This window comes from Ranitomeya variabilis, chromosome 2, assembly GCF_051348905.1.
Source record: "Ranitomeya variabilis isolate aRanVar5 chromosome 2, aRanVar5.hap1, whole genome shotgun sequence".
In the NCBI taxonomy this organism is placed as follows: Eukaryota; Metazoa; Chordata; class Amphibia; order Anura; family Dendrobatidae; genus Ranitomeya; species Ranitomeya variabilis.
The window spans coordinates 542323166-542345069 of NC_135233.1; the positions used below are offsets into that span (position 1 = coordinate 542323166).

Consider the following 21904-nt stretch of genomic DNA (forward strand, 5'->3'; position numbering starts at 1 on the left):
AGCTGGAGTTATTGCTTCAAGAGCCACCACACAGAGGTATCCAGGACATGGGCTACAAGTATCGCATTCCTTGTGTCAAACCACTCATGACCAATAGACAACAAACACCAGAAGCATCTTACCTTGGCCAAGGAGAAAAAGATCTGGACTGTTGCTCAGTGGTCCAAGGTGTTGTTTTCAGATTAAAGCACATTTTGCATTTTATATGGAAATCAAGGCCCCAGAGTGTGGAGGATGAGTGGAGCGGCACACAATCCAAGCTGCTTGAGGTCTAGTGTGAAGTTTCCAGAATCAATGATGCTTTGGGTAGAATGTCATCTGCTGGTGTAGGTCCACTGTGTTTTATCAAGACCATAGTCAGCGCAGCTGTCTACCAGGGAATTTTACAGCACTTCATGCTTCCCTCTCCTGACAATTTGGAGATGGAAATTTCATTCTCCAGTGGGACTTGACACCTGTCCACACTGCCAAAAGTACCAATATCTGGTTTAAAAACAACAGTGTCACTGTGCTTGATTGGCCAGCAAACTCGCCTGACCTTAACCCCATAGAGAATCTATGTGGTATTGTCAAGAAGATGATGAGACACCAAACTCAACAATGCAGATATGCAGATGAGCTGAGGGCTGCTAGTAAAGCAACCTGGGCTTCATAACACCTTAGCAGTGCCACAGGCTGATCGCCTCCATACCACACTGCATTGATGCAAAAGGAGCCCCGACCAAATATTGAGTGCATTTACTGAACATACATTTCAGTAGGCCAACATTTTGGATTTTGAAATCATTTTTTTTCCCCCCCAAGCTGATGTTATAAAGTATTCTAATTTACTAAGATAATGACTTTTGGGTTATCATTGGCTTTAAGCCATAATAATCAACATTAAACAGAAAAACACTTGAAATAGATCAGTGTGTAAATACTCCATATAATACGAGATTCACTTTTTGTGTTGAAGAACTGAAATAAATGAACTTTGATATTCTAATTTAGTGAGAAGCACTTTTATGAGGGTCATCGCTGGATTTTTTTATTTTTTTTTTTTATTGACCCAGAGAGGAGACTGAACAATTTTCCTTTTTGCTCTGGCAGATAACATTCCTGCCCGTGGGAGTCGAGCAAAAGTCCTAAAAAGATCTGCGTCTTCTGTCCACAACCTTGATTTTTCCAGGTTTAAACACCGTCCTAAGCTTTTTAAGATGGTGACTATGTCCTCCACCTGATTGTGGCAATGAGTGAAGGAACGGCCTAATATTAGGAAATCGTCCAGGTATGGGATGACTATCCTGTTCCTCTCTCTGAGGTGGGCTGTAAACACCGCTATCAGCTTTGTGAAAACCCAAGGGGCACTGCCAGGCCAAAGGAGAGTGCCTGGTACCGCCACCCTGAGAAATTTCCTGAATGCTACGTGTATTGACTTGTGGTAATACAAGTCCTTTAGATCCAGGACGGCCATATTGCAGTCCTTTCAAGAGTAGCTGATTTGCCAACTTTGTCAACTCCATTTTGAACTTTGGGATCTCTAAAAATTTGTTCAGGCCCTTTAAATTGAAGATCGTTCTGTAAGGCCAGGGTCACACTTGCAAGTGTACTGCAAGAAACACACGAGTCTCTCACATCAATACCTGCTGGCGCTCGGGATTGGAGTTTGCGGCTGCATGTATTTCTATGCAGCCACACACTCCGGTCCTGAGTGCCAGGTATTGATGCGAGAGACTCATGCAAGTTTCTCGCATCACACTCGCAAGTGTGACCCCAGCCTAAGAGCCATCCAGCTTCTTTATTATGAACAGGGGAGAGTAGAACCCCCTCCACTCTTCCTCTACTAGTACATACTGCAGAACATTCTCTCAAGAGGCACAGTACTTCTGACTCGTGTTATCTGTTCTGACATGGACGCTTGTGGGGTCGTAATGATGAACCTATTTGGGGGGAGGGGATATCTCCTGAACTCCAGTCTCAACCCTGCCCCCAGCAGGTTGAGAATCCAAAAGGACTGGAAGATATATTCTCCCAGGCTGGAAGGAAGAGGGAGCCTTCCTCCCACCTGGGGAAGAGAGTCACTTGGAGGACTTCCAATCACCTTGGAAAGTACCACCGAACAGGAACCCCTTGAGTTTTTTGGGTCCGTCGTCCCATCTCCTCTGTTCCGTGGACGCTCTTCTTTTGTACCTTCCCCCATCAGAGCACAACATCCTGTTTCTGGCTGCGCTCTGACACAACGCCCGAAACCCAGGGCTGATGGCCACCATGCAGTGATGGCACCGCAAACTCCCGCCCGCTCGTCGGCCGAGACCACATCGGGCCACCCCACGGCACTTACAGGATTCACTGGTGCTGGCCAAAGCAGAGCTGGTGCCCTGCCGCCGCCGACCAACCCAGGTCTGGGATCCTTGCTTTTTCATCTGTGATGCCACCATACAGATAAAAGCTCCACCCATCAAGGACAGAAAACCACTGTTGGGGAGAGAGGAGCTGCCCTTTTTATCTTAAAGGTTCCCTGTCCTTGAAGGGTCGGATCCCCTCTCTCGTTGGTGCAGTCATGGGTGATGGAAAAGTGTCATTTACATCTTACTGACAACATTTGTATTTAAAACATTTATTTTGAGGCACAAAAGGCAAACATTTAACATTTCGAAAAAAAGATTCACATCCCAAGAATACGAAAACCTATCATGTATATAAATTTGGCAGTTTCAGCTTTGACAACCTGATTTCTGGAACAGACATTGCAGGATGCACCTTCACCATCTCACTACAATGTCCATCACATGGGGAATGGCCTATCTGCCGAGTGTTAGAACAGCCTTAAGACATGGAGGCAATGTACAACACATTACAATATTCAGGGGCAAATACTATTCATGTGCAAGAATGTCAAATAGGAATATCTTCTGTTACATATTTAACAACAACATCATTAAGGTACAGTGTCAGAGCCGACATTACATTTTTGTAAACACCTTCACTTGTTCCTGTAGGTCACAAATCACTTCAATAAGCAAACATCTGTGCTGTAAACCATCTGTGCATTATGATCAGACACTCATTTGAGGGCTCAATTAAATATCACATGGATTTTTAAGAGTTTTCTGGTTACATCAAAATGTGACTGAAAAACATATGTCTTAATACACTTAAATAATGGAATATTGTTCTTCATACAATAGTTGACATTTTATTCATACATTAAAAAAAAATATAAAATACATATATTACACACACTTGTGGGTTATGAGTTGATGAAAAGGATATTGAGCATAAATGAAGCCCGAGAAACACACGGTGTGTCGAATCTTAAGGTACCTTCACACGAAGCGACGCTGCAGCGATAGCGACAACGATGTCGATCGCTGCAGCGTCGCTGTTTGGTCGCTGGAGAGCTGTCACACAGACCGCTCTCCAGCGATCAACTATGCCGAGGTCCCCTGGTAACCAGGGTAAACATCGGGTAACTAAGCGCAGGGCCGCGCTTAGTAACCCGATGTTTACCCTGGTTACCAGCGTAAAATCTAAAAAAAACAAACAGCACATACTTACATTCACGTCCCCCTGCGTCCACTTCCTGACTGACTGAGCGCCGTACAGTGAGAGCAGAGCGGTGACGTCACCGCTGTGCTGCTTTCACTTTCACTTTGCGGCGCTGAGTCAGAGGAGGAAGCAGACTGCAGGGGACGCAATGTGAGTATGTGCTGTTTGTTTTTTTTACATTTTACGCTAGTAACCAGGGTAAACATCGGGTAACTAAGCGCGGCCCTGCGCTTAGTAACCCGATGTTTACCCTGGTTACCAGTGTAAAATATCGCTGGTATCGTTGCTTTTGCTTTCAAACACAACGATACACAGCGATCGGACGACCAAATAAAGTTCTGGACTTTATTCAGCGACCAGCGACATCACAGCAGGATCCTGATCGCTGCTGCGTGTCAAACGAAACGATATCGCTAGCGAGGACGCTGCAACGTCACGGATTGCTAGCGATATCGTTATAATGTCGTTTCGTGTGAAGGTACCTTTAGTTACCCAAGAAAGCATCTTCCAGCAATGCATGAGCTCTATAAATAACAGACTATGTCTGCACAAGAGGCCTATTGTATGGAGACCAGCTCTTTACTTTTAATGCATAAATGGAGATCATCTGCTCTTGTGCAGCAAACCATATGGTAGATGACTACTAAAACCAGTGCACAGAAGGCAACACCACACCCAAGAAATACAAGCTAGACCCCCAGAAGGAGCTTCTTGATGTATGATATAGTGGTGATATTTGACAACATGGCAATGTGTTCATTTCCCGGCAGCTCCACCAGATATACTGCCTGTTTCTGAAGGCCTACCCACTTCCGACACTGTAAGGCACTTTCTATGTTCACTGTTCCATCTCCAGGTCCATAAATGATGTTTGGGTCCTTGTCTGGAAAAGAATCATAGTGAAATGAATCGGGTGTGTCAACCTCCGTTCCATAAAGGCAATGTACTACCACTCCTGGAGCAGTAAGAGAGGAGATAAGGCTTTCCGTTTCTTTTCTCATGAACCAACCCTCCTTAAAGTCAATGTCATTGTAAAAATTCTGGTAGTCCTTCAATGTGTAGTTCGTAGTTGGTGTGGTTACAAAAACTTTACTGGCTGGCCAAGTGTTATCATAGGGTAGTAGCCAACTGGTGGTGACTGCCGAGCGCTGCTGGTCGCGGATCCGCAAGGAACTGATGACTGGAATTCTATTATTGTCTCCTAAAACACAGATCAGAAGAAAAAAAAAAGAAATCCAAAATTATAAAAATATCGGTTTGGACAAATACAATCTAAGCATATAAAAGTGTGCATAATGTAGATATACAATAAGAAAATTTTAATCAATATTGGACATGGATAGGGGTCATTCCACGTCAAGTGAGCCAATTAATTTTACCACTATAAATTTTTAATTATTTTGAGAATGTGTTTAGGCAACACTGTTTGAAGATGCAAAATGTGAAGAAACCAAATTAAAAATTCTATAAATCTTAGGGTTTCCCCCCCCCCCCCCCCATTTTCAAAGTTGTGAAAACAAAAAAACAAAAACAAACAAATTTCTGCATTGTATGCCTACATGTTTCTCCTCATAACTCAGGCCACAAACAAGGTAGTGAAATGGGACAAACACCATTCAACTCAGAACAGTACAACAGGCTTTGAGACATGTCAAGAGTATCTTTGTTAATATTTTACCCATGTGGAATCAAAAGTTCAAAAACGCAAGTGTAAAATCCTATGTTTTCCCAAATAATATATAGTTTATTGGAAAATTCCCATTTTAATCAGTATAACCGCGCCAACCTGACACGGTCGTTTACTGGGCACAATCTCGCTGACAGGTTCTTTTTAAGTGCAATGCTCATTTAAATAAAAACGCATTATCCTAATTAAAACAGAAAAGTAACCCTATACATTTTGAATAAAAACTCTCTCTCTCAAAATAATATAAATAGATAGAGATATAGAGATATATATCTCTTGGCCATGGTCTCCTGGTATTATCTGACTTTGCTAGGATTTTAAAGGGGACAGAGGAGTTAGAGATTCCAGGAGCCGAAGAATATAGTTTAAAACGTCATGCAATGTAACAGATCATGAGATCTCTCCTCCCAGACTGACCAGGGGAAAATCTGTACTCGAAGACAGATTTATCATTATTGAGATAGAATGTTATAAGCACCAACTATTCTATGGCAAGGGGAGGGTGGAGCTAGAAGTGGACATGGTGCTGCAAGTTTGACTGAAACAGTTAAAGCTCAAAAAATTCTATGAAGAACTAACTTCACTTCTGAGTAATGGGGAAGTTTGTACTCAAAGACAGCCATCTGCAAGTCGAGAATTTGGAGAATGAAAGCTCAATCCAGGAGGAGAAAGAAGCAAAGGACGTGAACTTTTAGAATGAATTTAAAGGGAACCCGTTACGTCTGATAGCACAACTTGTAGATATAGGGTTAATCTACAGGTATATAGCATTTGAAAGGTGCCTGGCTGCCGTACTACAATTGCAGCTCCCGGGAGAGAGAGTGAACCTTTTGGCAATGTGCACACGTTGCGGATTTCCTGTGGAGCAGCGTTTTTTTCCCCCCCAAGCGGAAACGCTGCAGATCCGCAAGTGATTTACAGAACAATGTAAATCAATGGACAAAATAAAATGCTGCGGAAAACTCCGCACTGAAATGACATGCTCCTTCTTTTAACCCGCAGCACTTTATTTGTGTGGATCTGCAGTGTTTCTGCACCCATTGACTTGCATTGAGTAGGGCACACGTTTTGCTGTGAGAAACGCTGCAGATCGGGGAAGGGGGGGGGGAGGAAGAGTGTGTGGGTGGAGACTGTGTGCGCGGGGAAGATGTGCGTGTCTGTGGCCATCGCGGGGCTGTCAGGGGTCCTTGGGAGGGTGTGTGCGTAGTCCCATCGGACGATGCCTGCACAAGTCCCATCGGGCTATGCCTGCTACAGTGGCAGTGATTGACACATTAGCCAGTGATGAGACAGTAGAAGTCCCATCATCCGGCTAATGTGTTGAATGTAAAAAAAAAAAAAAAAAAAAAAAACCCACGTACATACAACAGTACATACAACAGTACATACAGACCATCACTTGTCACTTTGCTCCCCGAAGCCAGTGTCACCTGTAAAAATTATTAAAACAATATACTCCCTGATCCGCAGAAATCCAATTAAAACGAGTGTCCGCTCTCCAAGGGCTCCAGGAATAGAATGACGGGAGGTATCTTTCCGCAGTGTATTCCTCCGCCACTGTAAAAAATAGTCCCTAGTCTCGCTTGTGGCACTGCTGTGTGAGAAAGTTCCCACGCAGCAATGGCATAAAGTGAGACCAGTGAACAAAGGTAACCTCTCAGTGATGCACTGCAGGAGCCATTGTCTCCTGTCTGTCATTGGAGGCCTATAGAGCAGTGACGTCTTCTGATGTCACTGTTCTATAGGGGAGATAGTCGTGGGACACTCGTTATTAATTGGACTACAGCAGAAAGGGAGTATACGGTTTATTATTTTTAATTTTTTGCTGACGATCGAGTATAGCAAGTATGGTTAAATTAAGATTAGTAAAATACTTTTTTCTGGCTGTGTCTTTATTTATCTTTCACTGCTATAGGATTAGTAATGGTCGACGCCTCTCCATTATTAACCGGGCTTAATGTCACCTTACATTAGCAAGGTGACATTAACCCCTTATTACCCCATATCCCACTGCTACAGGGGAGTAGGAAGAGAGGGGCTAAGTGCCGGAATTGGCGCATCTTACAGATGCGCCATTTCTAGGGCGGCCAATATCCATGGCCCCTCTCTAGGCTATGAATATCAGCCCGTAGCTGTCTGCGTAACCTTTCTGGCTATAAAATATAGGGGGACCCCACGTCATTTTTTTTTTTTGGGGGGGTCCCCCTATTTTAATAGCCAGTAAAGGCTACGCAGACAGCTGTGGGCTGATATCATAGCCTGGAAAGGGGCCATGGGTATTACCCCCTTCCCAGGCTACAAATATTGGCCCCCGGCCGTCAGCTTTCCCCCTCTAGCGCAGAAAATTGTGAGGGAGCCCATGCCATTTTTTTCCGTTTTATTCTTTATGTTCATTAATCAACATCGGCCCATCTATGGATATATCCATCTATAGATATATTTATAAATAGATAGATATACATGGATAGATAGAACTATCTGGCTACTTTCACACATCAGGTTTTTGCCGTCAGGCACAATCCGGCGAGTTTTGGAAAAAAAAAAAAAAAATCATCCGTTTTTTTTTTCTCTCAGAGTTGTATTAGCGCCGGATTGCGACTGATTGCCACGCGTTTCATCCGTTTTTTGCCGGACCCGTCAAAAAAGCTGTTTCCGCCGGACGGAGAAAACAAAGGGGAATGGATTTTCTGTCCGGCGAAAAAAAACGCATGAAACAGATGTTAAATGATGAATCCGGCCTCCGAATCTTTTTTCATGCATGTTTCCATTCAAATCATGCACATTTTCCGTTCGCTCTCTTAAAAAAAAAAAAAAAAAAAAAAACACCCTGGATCAGTTGCATCAGTTTTTCACTATTTGCAACGGATCAGTTTTTTCAAAAATTCGCCGGATCCTGCCTGACGGAAACAAACTGATGTGTGAAAGTAGCCCAACTATCCATATATCTATCCATCTCATTCCTTCTGTCATTTATCTATCAATTTATCTATCTATCTATCTCAGGCCGACGTCACACTTGGCGTAGGAAAATAGTCCTTTTTTTTTTTACGGGCGAAATACGCAGAAATGTTCCCAAAACAGTGTTCTGTATGTAATCAGTTGGCAAGGTTGAAAAGACTTTCATTGGCAGATTTTTGGCGCAATATGCTGACAAACGCAGCATGCTGCGATTTTCTACGCCTGTAAAATGCGGCTGCAAAATATACGGCTGATAGGAGCTGCCCCATAGAGAATCATTGGTCCGTGTGCAATGCGTTTTTGCGCCTCTCATACGTCCGTAAAACTAGTGTGACGCCGGCTTCATTCCTTCTATCTCATTCCTTCTGTCTGTCTGTCTTTCTATCCATCTGTCTGTGTGTAATGGAGTGTGGGTTGGACAAATGTAAAGAGGAGGTTGGACAAGAAATATCACAATTTTTTTTTTTTTGGTTCAATAATCGATCTTTATTTAGCTTTCAAAAATGCATACAAATCTGCATGGAAAAAACGCAGCAAAAATTCACCGGCGTTTTCTGGTAAGAGGGGGAAGAATCTGCATAGGAAATTCCACAGGCAAATCTGCAACGTGTGCACATACCCTTTCTCCTGGAATGGGTGCTGTGCCTTCAGTACAGCCACCTGGCACCTTTCTAATGCTATATACTTGTAGGCAAATGGTGTTACCTGATCTGACAGGTTCACTTTAAGGGTATGTGCACACGTTGCGGATTCTCTGTGGATTTGAGGTGCAGAAACGCTGCAGATCCGCAATTGATTTACAGTACAATGTAAATCAATGAGAAAAAAAATGCTGTGCACACTTTGCGGAAAATCCGCTGCGGTTTTAAAGAAATAGCATGTCAATTCTTTTTTGTGAATCTGCAGCGTTTTGTACCCATTCCATTATAGAAAACCGCAGGGGTAAAAAAACGCAGCAAATTCGCAAGAAAACCGCAGCAAAAACGCGTTGCGGAACCGCACAAAAAAAGCAGGTGCGTTTTATGCCAGGAGAGACAGAATCTGCACCAGAAATTCCTAAGCCGAATCCGCAACGTGTGCACATAGCCTAAGGGGTCATTACAATATAAAGTGAATCTGTATCCTGTGCACAGCGCCAGTTAAACTAATCATCATATCTGGGGGCTCATCAGCTGATATGAAACCAAGAGAAACCTTAAACAAAGTACTTGAAAAAAAAAAAATAAAGTTTTCTGAAAAAAATTTTTTCTCTTAAAAAGTCAATTATCCATAGCAAATGGTGCAAAATATTGATAAAAGAACCACTCATGCACGCATCATTCATGGCGTGTGTGGCTGCCTTGCATAAATGCACATGGAAAAGGTTGCTATAAGGCATCAGTCACAGCTACGTGTAGTGCACCATCTGAGCTTACAGCCCATTGGTTATTAGATCAGGCGGGCCGCCCAGCACTATACAACTGCACCCCACCAACATTACAGGACCTGGCTGCATCCTACAGAGGAAAAAAAGCCCCAAAGGAATTAGATGAGATGTCAGCAGCTCCGGGCCTTGCACCATACGAGATATGAAGCCTACTTTAGTAGAGTTTGGTGGTGACACTGGGAGTTTATAAACTCTGGACTAGCATTTATCTTGGGAACAGGCTCCTCTGTCACTCGCAGTCAAGACCTGTTCTTAGTCAAGCCGCTTAGGGAACATTCTCCCAAAGATTACTGGTCTTTTTTTGCTGGCCATTAAAAAAAATAAAATAAAATTGTAAAGAACTATTTTGTATTTTTTTTTTTTTTATATATATATATGTATATAATGTGATCCAGGTCCCAGAGTTATGACCTGCATTCAGACATTTATGGCATGTGTCAAACATCTGGGCTTTGAAGAGAGGCAAACACCCCAAAAACAGCCAGTCTGTAGGTGCTTGTGTCATAAGAATTGGAACAATCGCGGGGACTAATTTTACCATGCTGCCAGAAAGAAGCCGCAATAATATAAAAGCCAAAGTGAAAACCTACTGCCCCGACAATCACATTCCTCTAGTTGTTTTGGAGGTAAACCTTTTAAAAACTGGACTCCTTTCGGTTTATCCAGGTTTCCAGTATACCAAGTTTCTTATACTTGGTTTTCTACTAACCTGATGCAAGAACACGAAGAGTTTTTGCCACTCCTCCCCAAGGAGCACCGAGAGCCACAAAGGAGTGGATATACTTGTCCTTCCAGCACTGCTTTTGCCGATTTAGAAAGTAAAGTGTGTACAAATTGCCCATACTGTGAGCCACTAGCACTACCGGGCTCTGTTTCTCCTCATACAAAGTTTCTATGAGCTTCTGCAAGGCTTCAAAATATTCCGTATTCTCATCTACAAAAACAAAGTTAATGACATTTAGACAAAAAAGTCTAACAGCCTCATACTTTGGAAAATGTGAAAACTTTGTTAATTAATATTACCCACACAAAGTAAACATACTGAATTTAGGAGAGGGGAAAGAAAAAAAAAAGAAAAAAAAATCCTGACCAGTGTGCTACCTGTACCACACAAAGCAAAATACAAGACCAGGCAGACCATTGCTAGAAAAAAAAAAAAAAAAAGTGTTTATATATATTTTATATAAATATTTATATTTTTTTTATTTTAGGCACGAAAATAATGCAACATTTGGTACCATCATAGCCACACTGGCCTGAAGAATCATGATGCTAAGTAATTATCACACTAACATTTTGACAGCAATTTGAAGAGATATTGCTTGCTCCCCCAACCTCTCCATTTAAGAAGGTTTCTCTTTTAGGGTGTACTTCTGCGTTCATGAACGCAAGATACTTACTGGGAGCTTTCCGCCAATCATAAGGTGCGCCTTTTACATTGACATCACGTTTGTACCCCCAGTCAACCATACTCTGGACAAGAGTGTAGAAATATATGCCTGCAAAACATAGAAATTGTGCCATAACCAGGAGCTGATAAGGTTCCTTAGTATATTTGTAACCGAAGGGCCATTAATACACAAACAAGCGCTGATACAAGCCGATCACCATATTACACAGACCGCCACGGGGTCAGAATGATCGTTCATGCAGCATACACTATCAGTGTTCCCCAACTCCGGTCCTCAAGAGACACCAAGTCAGGTTTTCAGGATTTCCTTAGTATTGCACAGGTGATAATTGCATCACCTGTGCAATACTAAGGAAATCCTGAAAACATGACCTGTTGGTGGCTCTTGAGGACCGGAGTTGGGGAACACTGCACTAGATAGTCACTTGTTCTTAAATCTTCCCGGGCAAAGGCCCCAGATCGTAGGCTCTGGCCCTAACATACAAGCTCCTTTCTGCTCATAAAAGCACATTATGAGCACGTGCACACCGGCCTTCTGGTCCACAGATATAAACTTCTCACTGCGGGCATCATTATGGCAGTATAGCTGGGGAAATGAGGATAAGTCACATTTACCCTTTGGATTGTGATCTGCAGGCAGTCATTTTACCCTGAGAACATTCTGCGTAAATAGCAGATAAACATTCCCTGTAGCCAGGAAAGATAGATAAAGCCAAGGTACAACAGAAGGGTCACCATTCTGTATGTACACGCACCACACATTTCTGCAGCATTAATAACTATTTCAACCATGAAAACGTCTGCAAGTATTTACAAGCGTGTGTATGGGTACGTGTCATCTAGGAGCGTTCCTCGGGTGTATATAATGCATGGTAACAGAAGTGTAACAGCTTATTAAAGACTTCTATCCAAGCAAGGCAGCCAGACAGCTTAGCCAGAAAATGGGCAGTAAACCGTAGTGGCTATGACAAGGTATACTTGTAGCCATTAATAGGTTAAGCAAAGTCAAAAGTTCTCATTCGCGCACGTGTGGACACACCAAATACTGTTTGGGAGTCAGAAGTTCAGAGTGACGGGCTATCACAGACAGGACATTTACCAACACTTCTTTTGCTAGGATCCAGAAACTCCAATGGGTATGTCTGGCCAAAGCCTGGGACGCGGACATCAACGCCTTCAGGAGCAGCAGTAGTCCTGGTGGTGGTGTTGTAGACCAACCTAAAGGGAAATAAAGAAGTAAAAAAGGTCACCAATATACAGTATGTCTTATGCCATAGGTCTTCAGTGCCGAGAAATTAGTCAGTGTTCACCATTACTGCAGCTTCTCCTGCACCAACAAGAAGGCGATGCTTCACATAAGGAGCAGACCCCACAATAATTGTGGTGTAAGCCTTTAAAATATACAACAATATAATAAATTCTCCTACTAGTTCGTGCAGGAAGACTATTTTCTTCTATCACAGAAATTATACAAATATTAGTGTGACACTTTTTTGCATGAGTGGGGGACACACACCCAAAACACATACTCACAGGGGCACACACCCACCGAGTATCATATGTACAAATTTTACATTACCAAGATGGTGTAATCCGGATATTAGGAGGAGTGCTTCCTGCACCCAGCTGACTATCATACTGTAGATTGGGCTGGAGGTAGGAATTGCTCATCCTAATGTTTGGATTACACCTTCTTGTTCTAGATCTATGGTAATGTACAGTCTGGTGATTGAGAAGCTTTAAAGCAGTTATGACATTGATGCAAGCATACCGGCTGTGCCTGGCACAAGGTCTACTTGATAGCCAATCCAGTGACCTATGAAACCTGGAGACTGATCCCAGTTCAGGACCATGGTGTGAAAGCAGATGAGACAACTCCCAATTATACAAGAACTAGAATTACATTATAAATGAGCCGTCTCCATCTGTACTTCAGTATAGAGTCACACTGATGTGTAAACCATTAACCACTTCCCCACCTGATGTTGTCTATCCAGCAGTCGATCACCAGGGGCAGTAACAGCTCCAGATTCAGCCAGAGAGTGAAGTAATAATCTGTCTTCTTGGAGCACATGTAATGGACAACCGACGGTTTATTCAGTTTAGCTTCCAGCTGGTTTCCCAAGTCACCTGGCACTAGAGAGGAGGAAATAATGTGCATTATTCCCGGTAATAACATACAGGTGTAATCCTACCTGGTGGGTTTGGGTCACAGGCACATGTACAAGCAGCACTTCTGAGGTGTATACCTGTACCTGTTTCCTATAGTTTGAATATGCATGTTTTGTCATACACCAGTGTTTGGTTTATTGGCTCCATTTCATTTTTACTTTGTTTTCAGAGCCTATTCATTAGGTAAAAAGTATGTGCCAAGATCCAACACTGGCCGCGATTCATCAAGACCAGTTACTCGAAGGGGTGTGCTGCAGTCAGATACTGGAGACTCATGAAAGGGAACCAGTCACCTGAAAGCATTAAGCTACTTACTAGTAGCGGCATTTTTCGGAGGCCCATGACAGCACCACGAGAGAGGGGATCCGCCCCTTAGGAACAGGAAACCACAGATACGTGGGAGAGGTGCCCCCCTTTTGTATCAGTTGGATTACAGAGCCTGAGAGGACTACTGCAGTTAAATGACAAGCAAACACCATTATATACAGTTAAATACAATATCTTTAATAAAGTAACAATCCAGATACCACTCGTGAGAAAACCACTTTTTTTTTTTCCCCCCTTCTAAGGATGTGCAACCCCCACTTGAATAGGGAGGGAACTAAGGGTGCTGTCATGGGCCTCCGAAAAATGCCGCTACCAGTAAGTAGCTTAATGCTTTATTCGGACTCCCATGACAGCACCACGAGAGATTTACAGAGATGTAAGCCATTCTAGGGAGGGACCACAGCCTGCAGCACCCTTAACCCGAAGGTGAGATCTGAGAACCAAGTCCAACCGATAGTGTTTGAAAAAGGTGGAAGGGGATGACCATGTGGCCGCCTTACATATCTGGTCGATTGACACTCCAGACCTTTCTGCCCAGGATGATGCCATGGCTCGGGTGGAATGTGTCCTCAGATTCTGCTGAGCCGGACCCCCACCTGTCGTGTAAGCCAGAGAGATAGCCTCCCTAATCCATTTAGCTAATATGTATTTTGACGCTGTAAAGGTACCGTCACACTCAGCGACAGACAACGAGCCGATCGCTGCAGCGTCGCTGTTTAGGTCGCTGTAGAGACGTCAAACAGCAGCTCCAGAACGATGCAGGAGCGATCCTGTAACGTAACGGCGACTCACTTATCGTTCTCACAGGTCGTTAGCTCCATGTTAAACATTGCTGGCATCGTTGCTTTTGCTGTCAAACACGACAATACACGCCGACCAAATAAAGTTCTGGACTTCTAGCTCCGACCAGCGATATCACAGCGGGATCCAGATCGCTGCTGCGTGTCAAACACAACGAGATCACTAACCAGGACGCTGCAACGTCACGGATCGTTGTCGTTCTCGTTGTAAAGTTGCTGAGTGTGAAGGTACCTTAACCCCTTTCCTAGGACCTTGGAAGGATAGGAATAGTGCATTATCTTTCTTCCAGTCATTAGTAACCGAAATATATTGTAAAAGGCATCTCCTAACATCTAACGTATGGAGTTCACTTTCTTTAGGGTTAGAAGGATTAGGGATAAATGAAGGTAAAACTATCTCCTGCGCTCTGTGAAATTGTGATGCTACCTTTGGTAAGTAGGCTGGGTCCGGCCTAAGGATAACTATCCTGTAAAAATTCTGTATACGGGGGGGAAGTCTAGAAAGCGCCTGGATGTCCCCTATTCTGCGAGCTGATGTTATAGCTATCAGGAAAGCGGTTTTGAGAGATAACATTTTGATTGAGGCTTCATTTAAGGGCTCAAAGGGGTCTTTCGTTAGAGAGGAAAGGACTAGATTTAAGTCCCACGGTACCGCTTTATTTCTATGTAACGGTCTAGCTCTACCGACCGCCTTAATGAATCTCGACACCCAATAGTTGCTAGCAATATTACGTGAGACCAGGGCACCAAGTGCTGAAACCTGTACTCTCCGTGTGCTTGTGGAGAGATTTAACTCTAACCCCCTCTGCAGAAATTCTAATATTGGGCGTATCAGTACCCCTTCATTGATTTTAAATTCTGAGGAAGTTAGGAACTTCCTCCAGGTTCTAGAGTAGATTCTCGTTGTTATCGGCTTTCTACTTTTTAAAAGGGTATCAACCAAATTAGAGGAGAAGCCTTTATTTTTTTTTTTTTAATAATGACCGCTCAAACTCCAAGCCGTCAAATGGAGTCCCTTCACTTGCGGATGGAATACCGGCCCCTGGGAAAGTAAATTTGGAATGTCTGGTAGCACCCAGGGATCGCCTACCGACATTGTCCTGAGCCATGCGAACCAGGTTCTCCTGGGCCAGAAAGGAGCAATCAGAATGACCTTCACACGATCTCTGATTTTCCTCACCACTAGAGGTAACAGGTTCAACGGTGGGAAGGCGTAAGCCAGAGTAAAATCCCATTTTATGAGGAATGCATCCACTGCCAGCAGATTTTCCCTGGGATTTAGAGAACAAAAGTCTTTTGTAGCAAATAGGTCCACCACTGGCCGACCCCATAGGCAGACAATCTGCTTGAAGACGTCTCCATTTAGAGACCATTCCCCTTGTTTTAGAGTATTGCGACTGAGGAAGTCCGCTTTTATATTCTCCTTCCCTGTGATGTAGAGAGCAGTCAAAGATTGAAAATTCTCTTCTGCCATCCGGAGCAGGCGATTTGTGATCTGCATCAGAGTCTCGGAACGTGTGCCAGCTTGATTTATATAGGAGACTGCCACCTGGTTGTCCGAGAGGATCCTGACGTGGTGGCCCTGCAGATACACGAGGAGTTTTTTTTAACTGACAACTCAATTGCCAATAATTCTCTGATTGGATGACGACGTTGAGTATGGTTCCCATTGACCCTGAACCACAATGTCAGCCATGTGAGCCCCCCAACCTGAGGAGCTAGCATCCATAGTTATTACCCGGGATACATCTATTATCCAGGGAACTTCTGACAAATTATCCCTATTCAGCCACCAATTTAGGGATTCAAGGGTCGCCGGTTCTAAAATCATTTTTTCCTCCAATACACCCCTCAAGATCTTGTCCTTAAACAAAACATCTTTCTGAAGGGGTCTAGAATGAAATTGTGCCCACCTTACCGCTGGGATGCAAGATGTGAGGGACCCTAGCAGGGACATAGCTTGTCAAAGGGTCATAGAGGGTGTATTAATCGCGTTTAATACCTGGTGCGGAATCTTAATTTATTTTCTGGAAGGAGACACCGTTGTGCAGTTGAATCTAATAACAACCCTAAAAACTTTTGAATTTTTAGGGGCTGCAACCGGGATTTTTCATAATTAATTATCCAGCCCAGGCATTTCAATTTAACTCTAATTGAAATAAACAGTGTTCCGCCGAGTTCCCTGCTATGAGGAAATCGTCAAGGTATGGGACAATAAGAATATTAGATTCTCGCAAATGAGCCATAACCTCTGCAACTATTTTTGTGAATACTCTAGGGGCAGACGTTCTACCGAAGGGAAGTGCTCTGTACTGAAAATGATGAACCATTCCCCCATTAATACTGCTACCCTCAGGAACTGCTGGAAATCTTCATGAATGGGCACATGATAATAGGCATCTTTTAAATCGGCTACTACAATTTTTAAACAGCATTTTTATTGTTGAGTTGATGGACTCCATCTTAAAAGGTATGTTTAACCAGATAACTATTAAGATGTCTGAGATTTATAATGGTCCTATAAGTTTTATCAGGTTTCTAAATAAGAAACAGGGGAGAATAAAATCCCTTCCCTCTATCAGACTTTGGAACCTCTATAAGTACATTTTTAGAGCAAAGAGACCACACCTTCTTCTAGAGCAGATTGTTCTAGGGGAGAAGAACGTAAAGGAGTTAACTTAAAATTATCCCTTGGGGTACAGTGAAACTCAAGTGTGAGACCCCGAGAAATAGTGTTTTGTACCCAAACACTATTCGTGATCTCTGACCATTCTGAATAGAAATGCAACAGTCTACCCCCCACCGGGATTTCTAGTCATTTGTCCTCCCTTCTTCCTCTCCTTTGAGGAACGACGGAACATATATCCTGTACCTCTTCTACGTCTATCATCCCATCTAGACCGATCTCTTATAGGTGAAAAGGCACGCTTTCCTCCGCGACCAAATCTTTTTATTAAAGGGATGACGATAGGACCCAAGCAGATTGGGGAACTTCTTTTTGTCGTCCCCTGCTTTCTCTAGTTCATCATCCAAGGTGGGCCCAAATAAATCTTCCCCTTTACATGGAATGGCACAAAGTTTCGATCTCGTTTGTATATCACCTGGCCAACATTTTAACCATAGGGCTCTTCTAGCCGCATTCAAGAGCCCTGCTGCTCTAGCAGCCATTTTAACAGTCAATGGAAGAGTCCGACAAGAAGGCAGCTGCTTCCTGAATTACCGTTAAGGCAGTCAGAATAGAATCCCGTGACGCACCCTCTTTCAACTGGGTCTCTAACTGATCCAGCCAAACCATCATTGACCTGGCTGTGCAGGTTGAAGCCACCGCAGGTCTTAAGGAACCGGCTGCCATTTCCCAGGTACCCTTTAGAAAGGTGTCCGCTTTTCTAACAAGGGGGTCCTTAAAGGGTTCCCATATCCTCAAAGGGGAGAGAGGCCCGTTTTGCCACCTTGGCTATTGCCGCATCCAATTTAGGGGCTTTTTCCCAATTGGTGACTGCCAGGTCATCAAAGGGATACCTGAAATTTTGTGTTGGTGGTAAGGAACCTTTTTCTCAGGCTTCTTCCACTACTTATCAATAAGTTCTTGAATTTTCTCATTGAGTGGAAAAACCCTATGTTTTTTCTGCTCCAATCCACTAAACATAATTTCCTCCTTGGAAAGCTGGGGTCTTGGTTCTGTTATGCCCATTGTTCCTCTGACCGCTTTAACTAACTTATCTATCCTCTCAAGGGGTAGACAGAAGCGAGCGGTATCTTCATCCGAGTAAGAGGACGATGCAGCTGAACCGGAGAAAACTTCCTCCTTATCCTCCTCCGCTGAAGAATCGGAGAACAATGGAGCTTTATATTTAGAACTTCCCGCTTGAGATAGACCCTTTAAGGATTGTCTGACCTCCATCCTGACCATCTCTTTCAAGCTTGCGGCCATAGTAAGGGATTCCTCCGCTACCTGAGGGGGTAAGTAAGGCAATCTAATCCATGTAGATATAATGCTCTCACCCCCTCCCTGAGACCTCACCGTCTGCTGGATACAGGGGCCACATAGTTTTTTAGGGTACGAATCAGGTAACGGAACCCTGCAGATGCCACATTCTCTGTGTTTCGCCTTACTGACACATTTCTTCCCCTATAATAAAACATAAGGGGAATCATGTCACTGGGAGAACTTCACGAAGATCACTTACCAGCGGCTGCCCAAAGAAAAGTACCGGAATATGAGGGGGATTCCTCCTGGCTGATGCTCCAGACCCCCGTCTAGAGGAGCTTTGCGGCCAGACTCACTACTCCTTCTGTCGCGTTCCTTTCCTTGGGGCTTCTGGGATACCTCTTCCAGCAGCTGAGGCTGCTTTACCTGCTCGTCCTCCATACTCACAATCATGAGGCCAGAAGCAAGGAACCACGATCCGGAGTTCTTCTTATAACCCCTCCTCCGGTCATCAGTTATGCCTAGCGCTTCCCTGATTTGTGTAACCCATTCACTACTTCCATCTACCCCCACCCCCGGAAGATGGCTGGACCATCACTGTAAATACACCATTGTAAATACACACCTGTGCTTTGTATCTCCCCACCTCATTGTAGATTGTAAGCTCTCACGAGCAGGGTCATCTTATTTTTGCTTTATTACTGTATTGTTAACGTTGTTACCTATGACTTGTGTTTGAAACTGTTAAACTGTAAAGCGCTGCGGAATATGTTGGCGCTATATAAAGATTATTATTATTATTATTATTATTTGCTGTCTGCTTTCTCCCCAGGTGCAGGCGGTTATCTCTGGGGCTCCGATCGCAAGCGGCGCCCACCGGTGGGCGCCGCCATCTTGGATACACTGCGCATGCGCGGGACCCCGAAAACCCGGAAGTGACTGCCGGCTCCACCCCTGAAGTCACCCCGGCTCCCTGTCGGCGCTTAGAGCGGCGTGGGACGCCGGGCAGACCAGCAGCACACCAGGTGGCGCCACCAAAATGCGCCGCCGCATACGGATACCCCAGCCACACCGTCCTACGGGGAAAAGGAGACCAGGCCACATACTTACCCAGCGCTGGTCTCGGAGACAGGACACCACCGGCGACCGCTCCCTGCTGAAATGCCACCGCCGTGCAGCCCTGCCAGGACCACCGTGACATCTCCAGGATCTCCGCACCGGCCGAGGTAGGAGACCCCCCTCCCCCCGCTACCTGAGTCGGCCGGCCTGGGATCGTTTTGTAAATTCTGCAGGATCCCATCCCTTTAGGAACAGGAAACCAACTGATACGTGGGAGAGGTGCCGCCCTTTTGTATCTGGTTTCCTGTTCCTAAGGGGCGGATCCGCTCTCTCGCGGTGCTGTCATGGGAGTCCAAATAAAAAACGCTATTAACCTGCAGGTGAAAATATTTCTGAACCCGCCTGGCGACAACACTTAGAGCCCCACTTCTGGGAAAATGGACTCACCCAGCAGCATTTGGTCCCAGGGGTGGCACCGGCACGCGTTCAGTCATTGCTCTGTGTATAGAGAGCGTTGGCTGCTGGTCAGTGCTGTGGCCATGGTTACAGAGCGGTGACTGGATGCCAAATGCTGCCTGGGGAGTAAAGGTCTTTGCCTCCCTTCAGTGAGCCATTAACAGCATTTTTTCATCCTCACACAAAATTCCCTATTGATAAGTCTGGAGTTTGCCTCCCCATGCATCTCGCCACAAGTCTTACTCCAGTTGGCGACTGAAGAAAGATATATGGTGTAAGGTACATCACTGTTAATTATGCGTTTGACATCACGCCACTGTCCCATCTTTGTACACTTTGTTGGAGCTGGGTGAAGACTGACAATGACAAGTGTCAGTAAGTGTTAGCACAGCCTTGTGTTGCCACAAAATCTTATGACTTTTAAAAGCTGTATATATTAGAGTTCTGGCATAAAAGCCTTCACAGCTCCTCACCTATGTGTGGATTCTACATGTACACCGCTAGGTTGTATTTGTGCTAAAATCATTACATTTAGTGTGGGGTGTTTTGGTTTTCTGAAGTGGAGAGAAACATTTGGTTTAATCTGAAGAACGCAGACTGTTTTAGGCCATATAACGACCTTTTTAATTGGGTGTGCTTCATTTATGTTGGAGGAGCAAATAAGATTAACACACAATGTTCCAATAAAAGGGCACAACAGAAGACAGGCATTTAACCCTTTCTGCAATGGTTTGAAACTCCAATTTTATTATTTATTTTTTATTTGCTAGTAGTGCTAATTTTAACTATCCAGGTAGAGCTAAAGCCGGTAGGACAGTATGCCTCTGGACTATCACTCAGTAAAAACAAGAGCGCAGGAATGAAAAAAATAAATATTGCACAGAGCAGAGTATTCTAAACTCTACATTCACTTTATTAAAGAAACCTAAACCCACAGTAAACCCCAGTATAGCTCTGCATACACTAATGCCGGAGCACAGCTTCCAGCCAAGCCCTTTATCACAACACTATATACAGCCATCTTTGGCTGCTTTCACACATCAGGTTTTTTGTTTCAGGCTAATTCCGGCTCTTCCGAAAAAAAAACAGACTCGGAATAGTGTAAAACCGGATCTGGCATTCCCCCCCCCCCATTGACTTGTATTAGTGCCGGACCGGATGGCCCATCGTTCCTTCCGGTTTGATGCCGGATCTGGCGGACAATCAATTCCGGCGTCTGGAAAAAAGGTCTACTGTAGCATTTTTTGTCTGCGGCGAAAAAGCCGGAAGGGCCGGAGCCGGCCTTTCGCTGCAATTCATGTCTATGGATGCCGGATAGCGCCGGATCCGGCTTTTTACACTGAGCATGTTCAGAAACTGTGGGCCTGCCCCCAGGACTATAGCTAAAGCAATGCCATTGAGGCCTTCACTCATTTCCAGCCATACTGCCAGCCAGAGAGACCACAAGAGAGACACACCCTGCCAAGACAGAAGAACAAAAGGAGCCAGAGAGCGGAGCCAGCTACAAACCTGCCACAGAGGCCTGACAGCTATAACCTGCCACAGAGGCCTGACAGCTATAACCTGCCACAGAGGCCTGACAGCTATAACCTGCCACAGAGGCCTGACAGCTATAACCTGCCACAGAGGCCTGACAGCTATAACCTGCCACAGAGGCCTGACAGCTATATCCTGTCAGAGAGGCCTGACAGCTATATCCTGTCACAGAGGCCTGACAGCTATATCCTGTCACAGAGGCCTGACAGCTATATCCTGTCACAGAGGCCTGACAGCTATAACCTGCCACAGAGGCCTGCCAGCCAAGCCGTACCAGAGTGTATATTATAAGCATTTTGTCATTTTGCATCTTTGTAGGAAGCTGCTGCCATAGTCCAAGAGGTGCTCCCCAAAGAAGAGGGAAGAGGTGGAGAAAGACATGGAGAGGGCTCACAATTGGTATGTTTCTTTCATGTATTGCGGAACCACAACCTAACAGTACACACAACACATAACACTAGATACTTACAGATAGAACACAACACATACAAACTGATACATTCAGACATCACACAACACAAAAAAACCGCAGATATCACATGGCACAACACATAGAAAGGCTACCTACAAGCACAACATTTTTATGTTATTTTTCTTTTAGAGTTCGGATTCT

General features: G+C 44.3%; 2 protein-coding genes across 3 annotated transcripts in view; one reads left to right on the forward strand and one right to left on the reverse strand.

Moving 5' to 3' along the window:
- NFATC3 (nuclear factor of activated T cells 3) overlaps positions 1-21859 on the forward strand; it is a 494316-nt gene extending 472457 nt beyond the window's left edge. Inside the window, exon 11 of the mRNA XM_077288132.1 lies at positions 21610-21859. The gene's annotated coding sequence lies outside the window, so the exon portion shown is untranslated. The remainder of the gene's footprint in view (positions 1-21609) is intronic.
- Positions 3163-21904, reverse strand: part of PLA2G15 (phospholipase A2 group XV) — a 49062-nt gene continuing 30320 nt past the window's right edge. Inside the window, exons 2-7 of one of the 2 annotated variants that reach the window (XM_077288136.1) lie at positions 12993-13149; positions 12113-12231; positions 11003-11101; positions 10312-10536; positions 4014-4732; positions 3163-3296 (exon numbers count right to left, since the gene is read on the reverse strand). In XM_077288136.1, coding sequence (XP_077144251.1) covers positions 4221-4732; positions 10312-10536; positions 11003-11101; positions 12113-12231; positions 12993-13149 — 1112 coding nt within the window. In that variant the 3' untranslated portion in view covers positions 3163-3296; positions 4014-4220. Of the gene's footprint in view, positions 3429-3781; positions 4733-10311; positions 10537-11002; positions 11102-12112; positions 12232-12992; positions 13150-21904 lie in introns of both variants that reach the window. The other variant, XM_077288134.1, reaches the window with a different exon arrangement.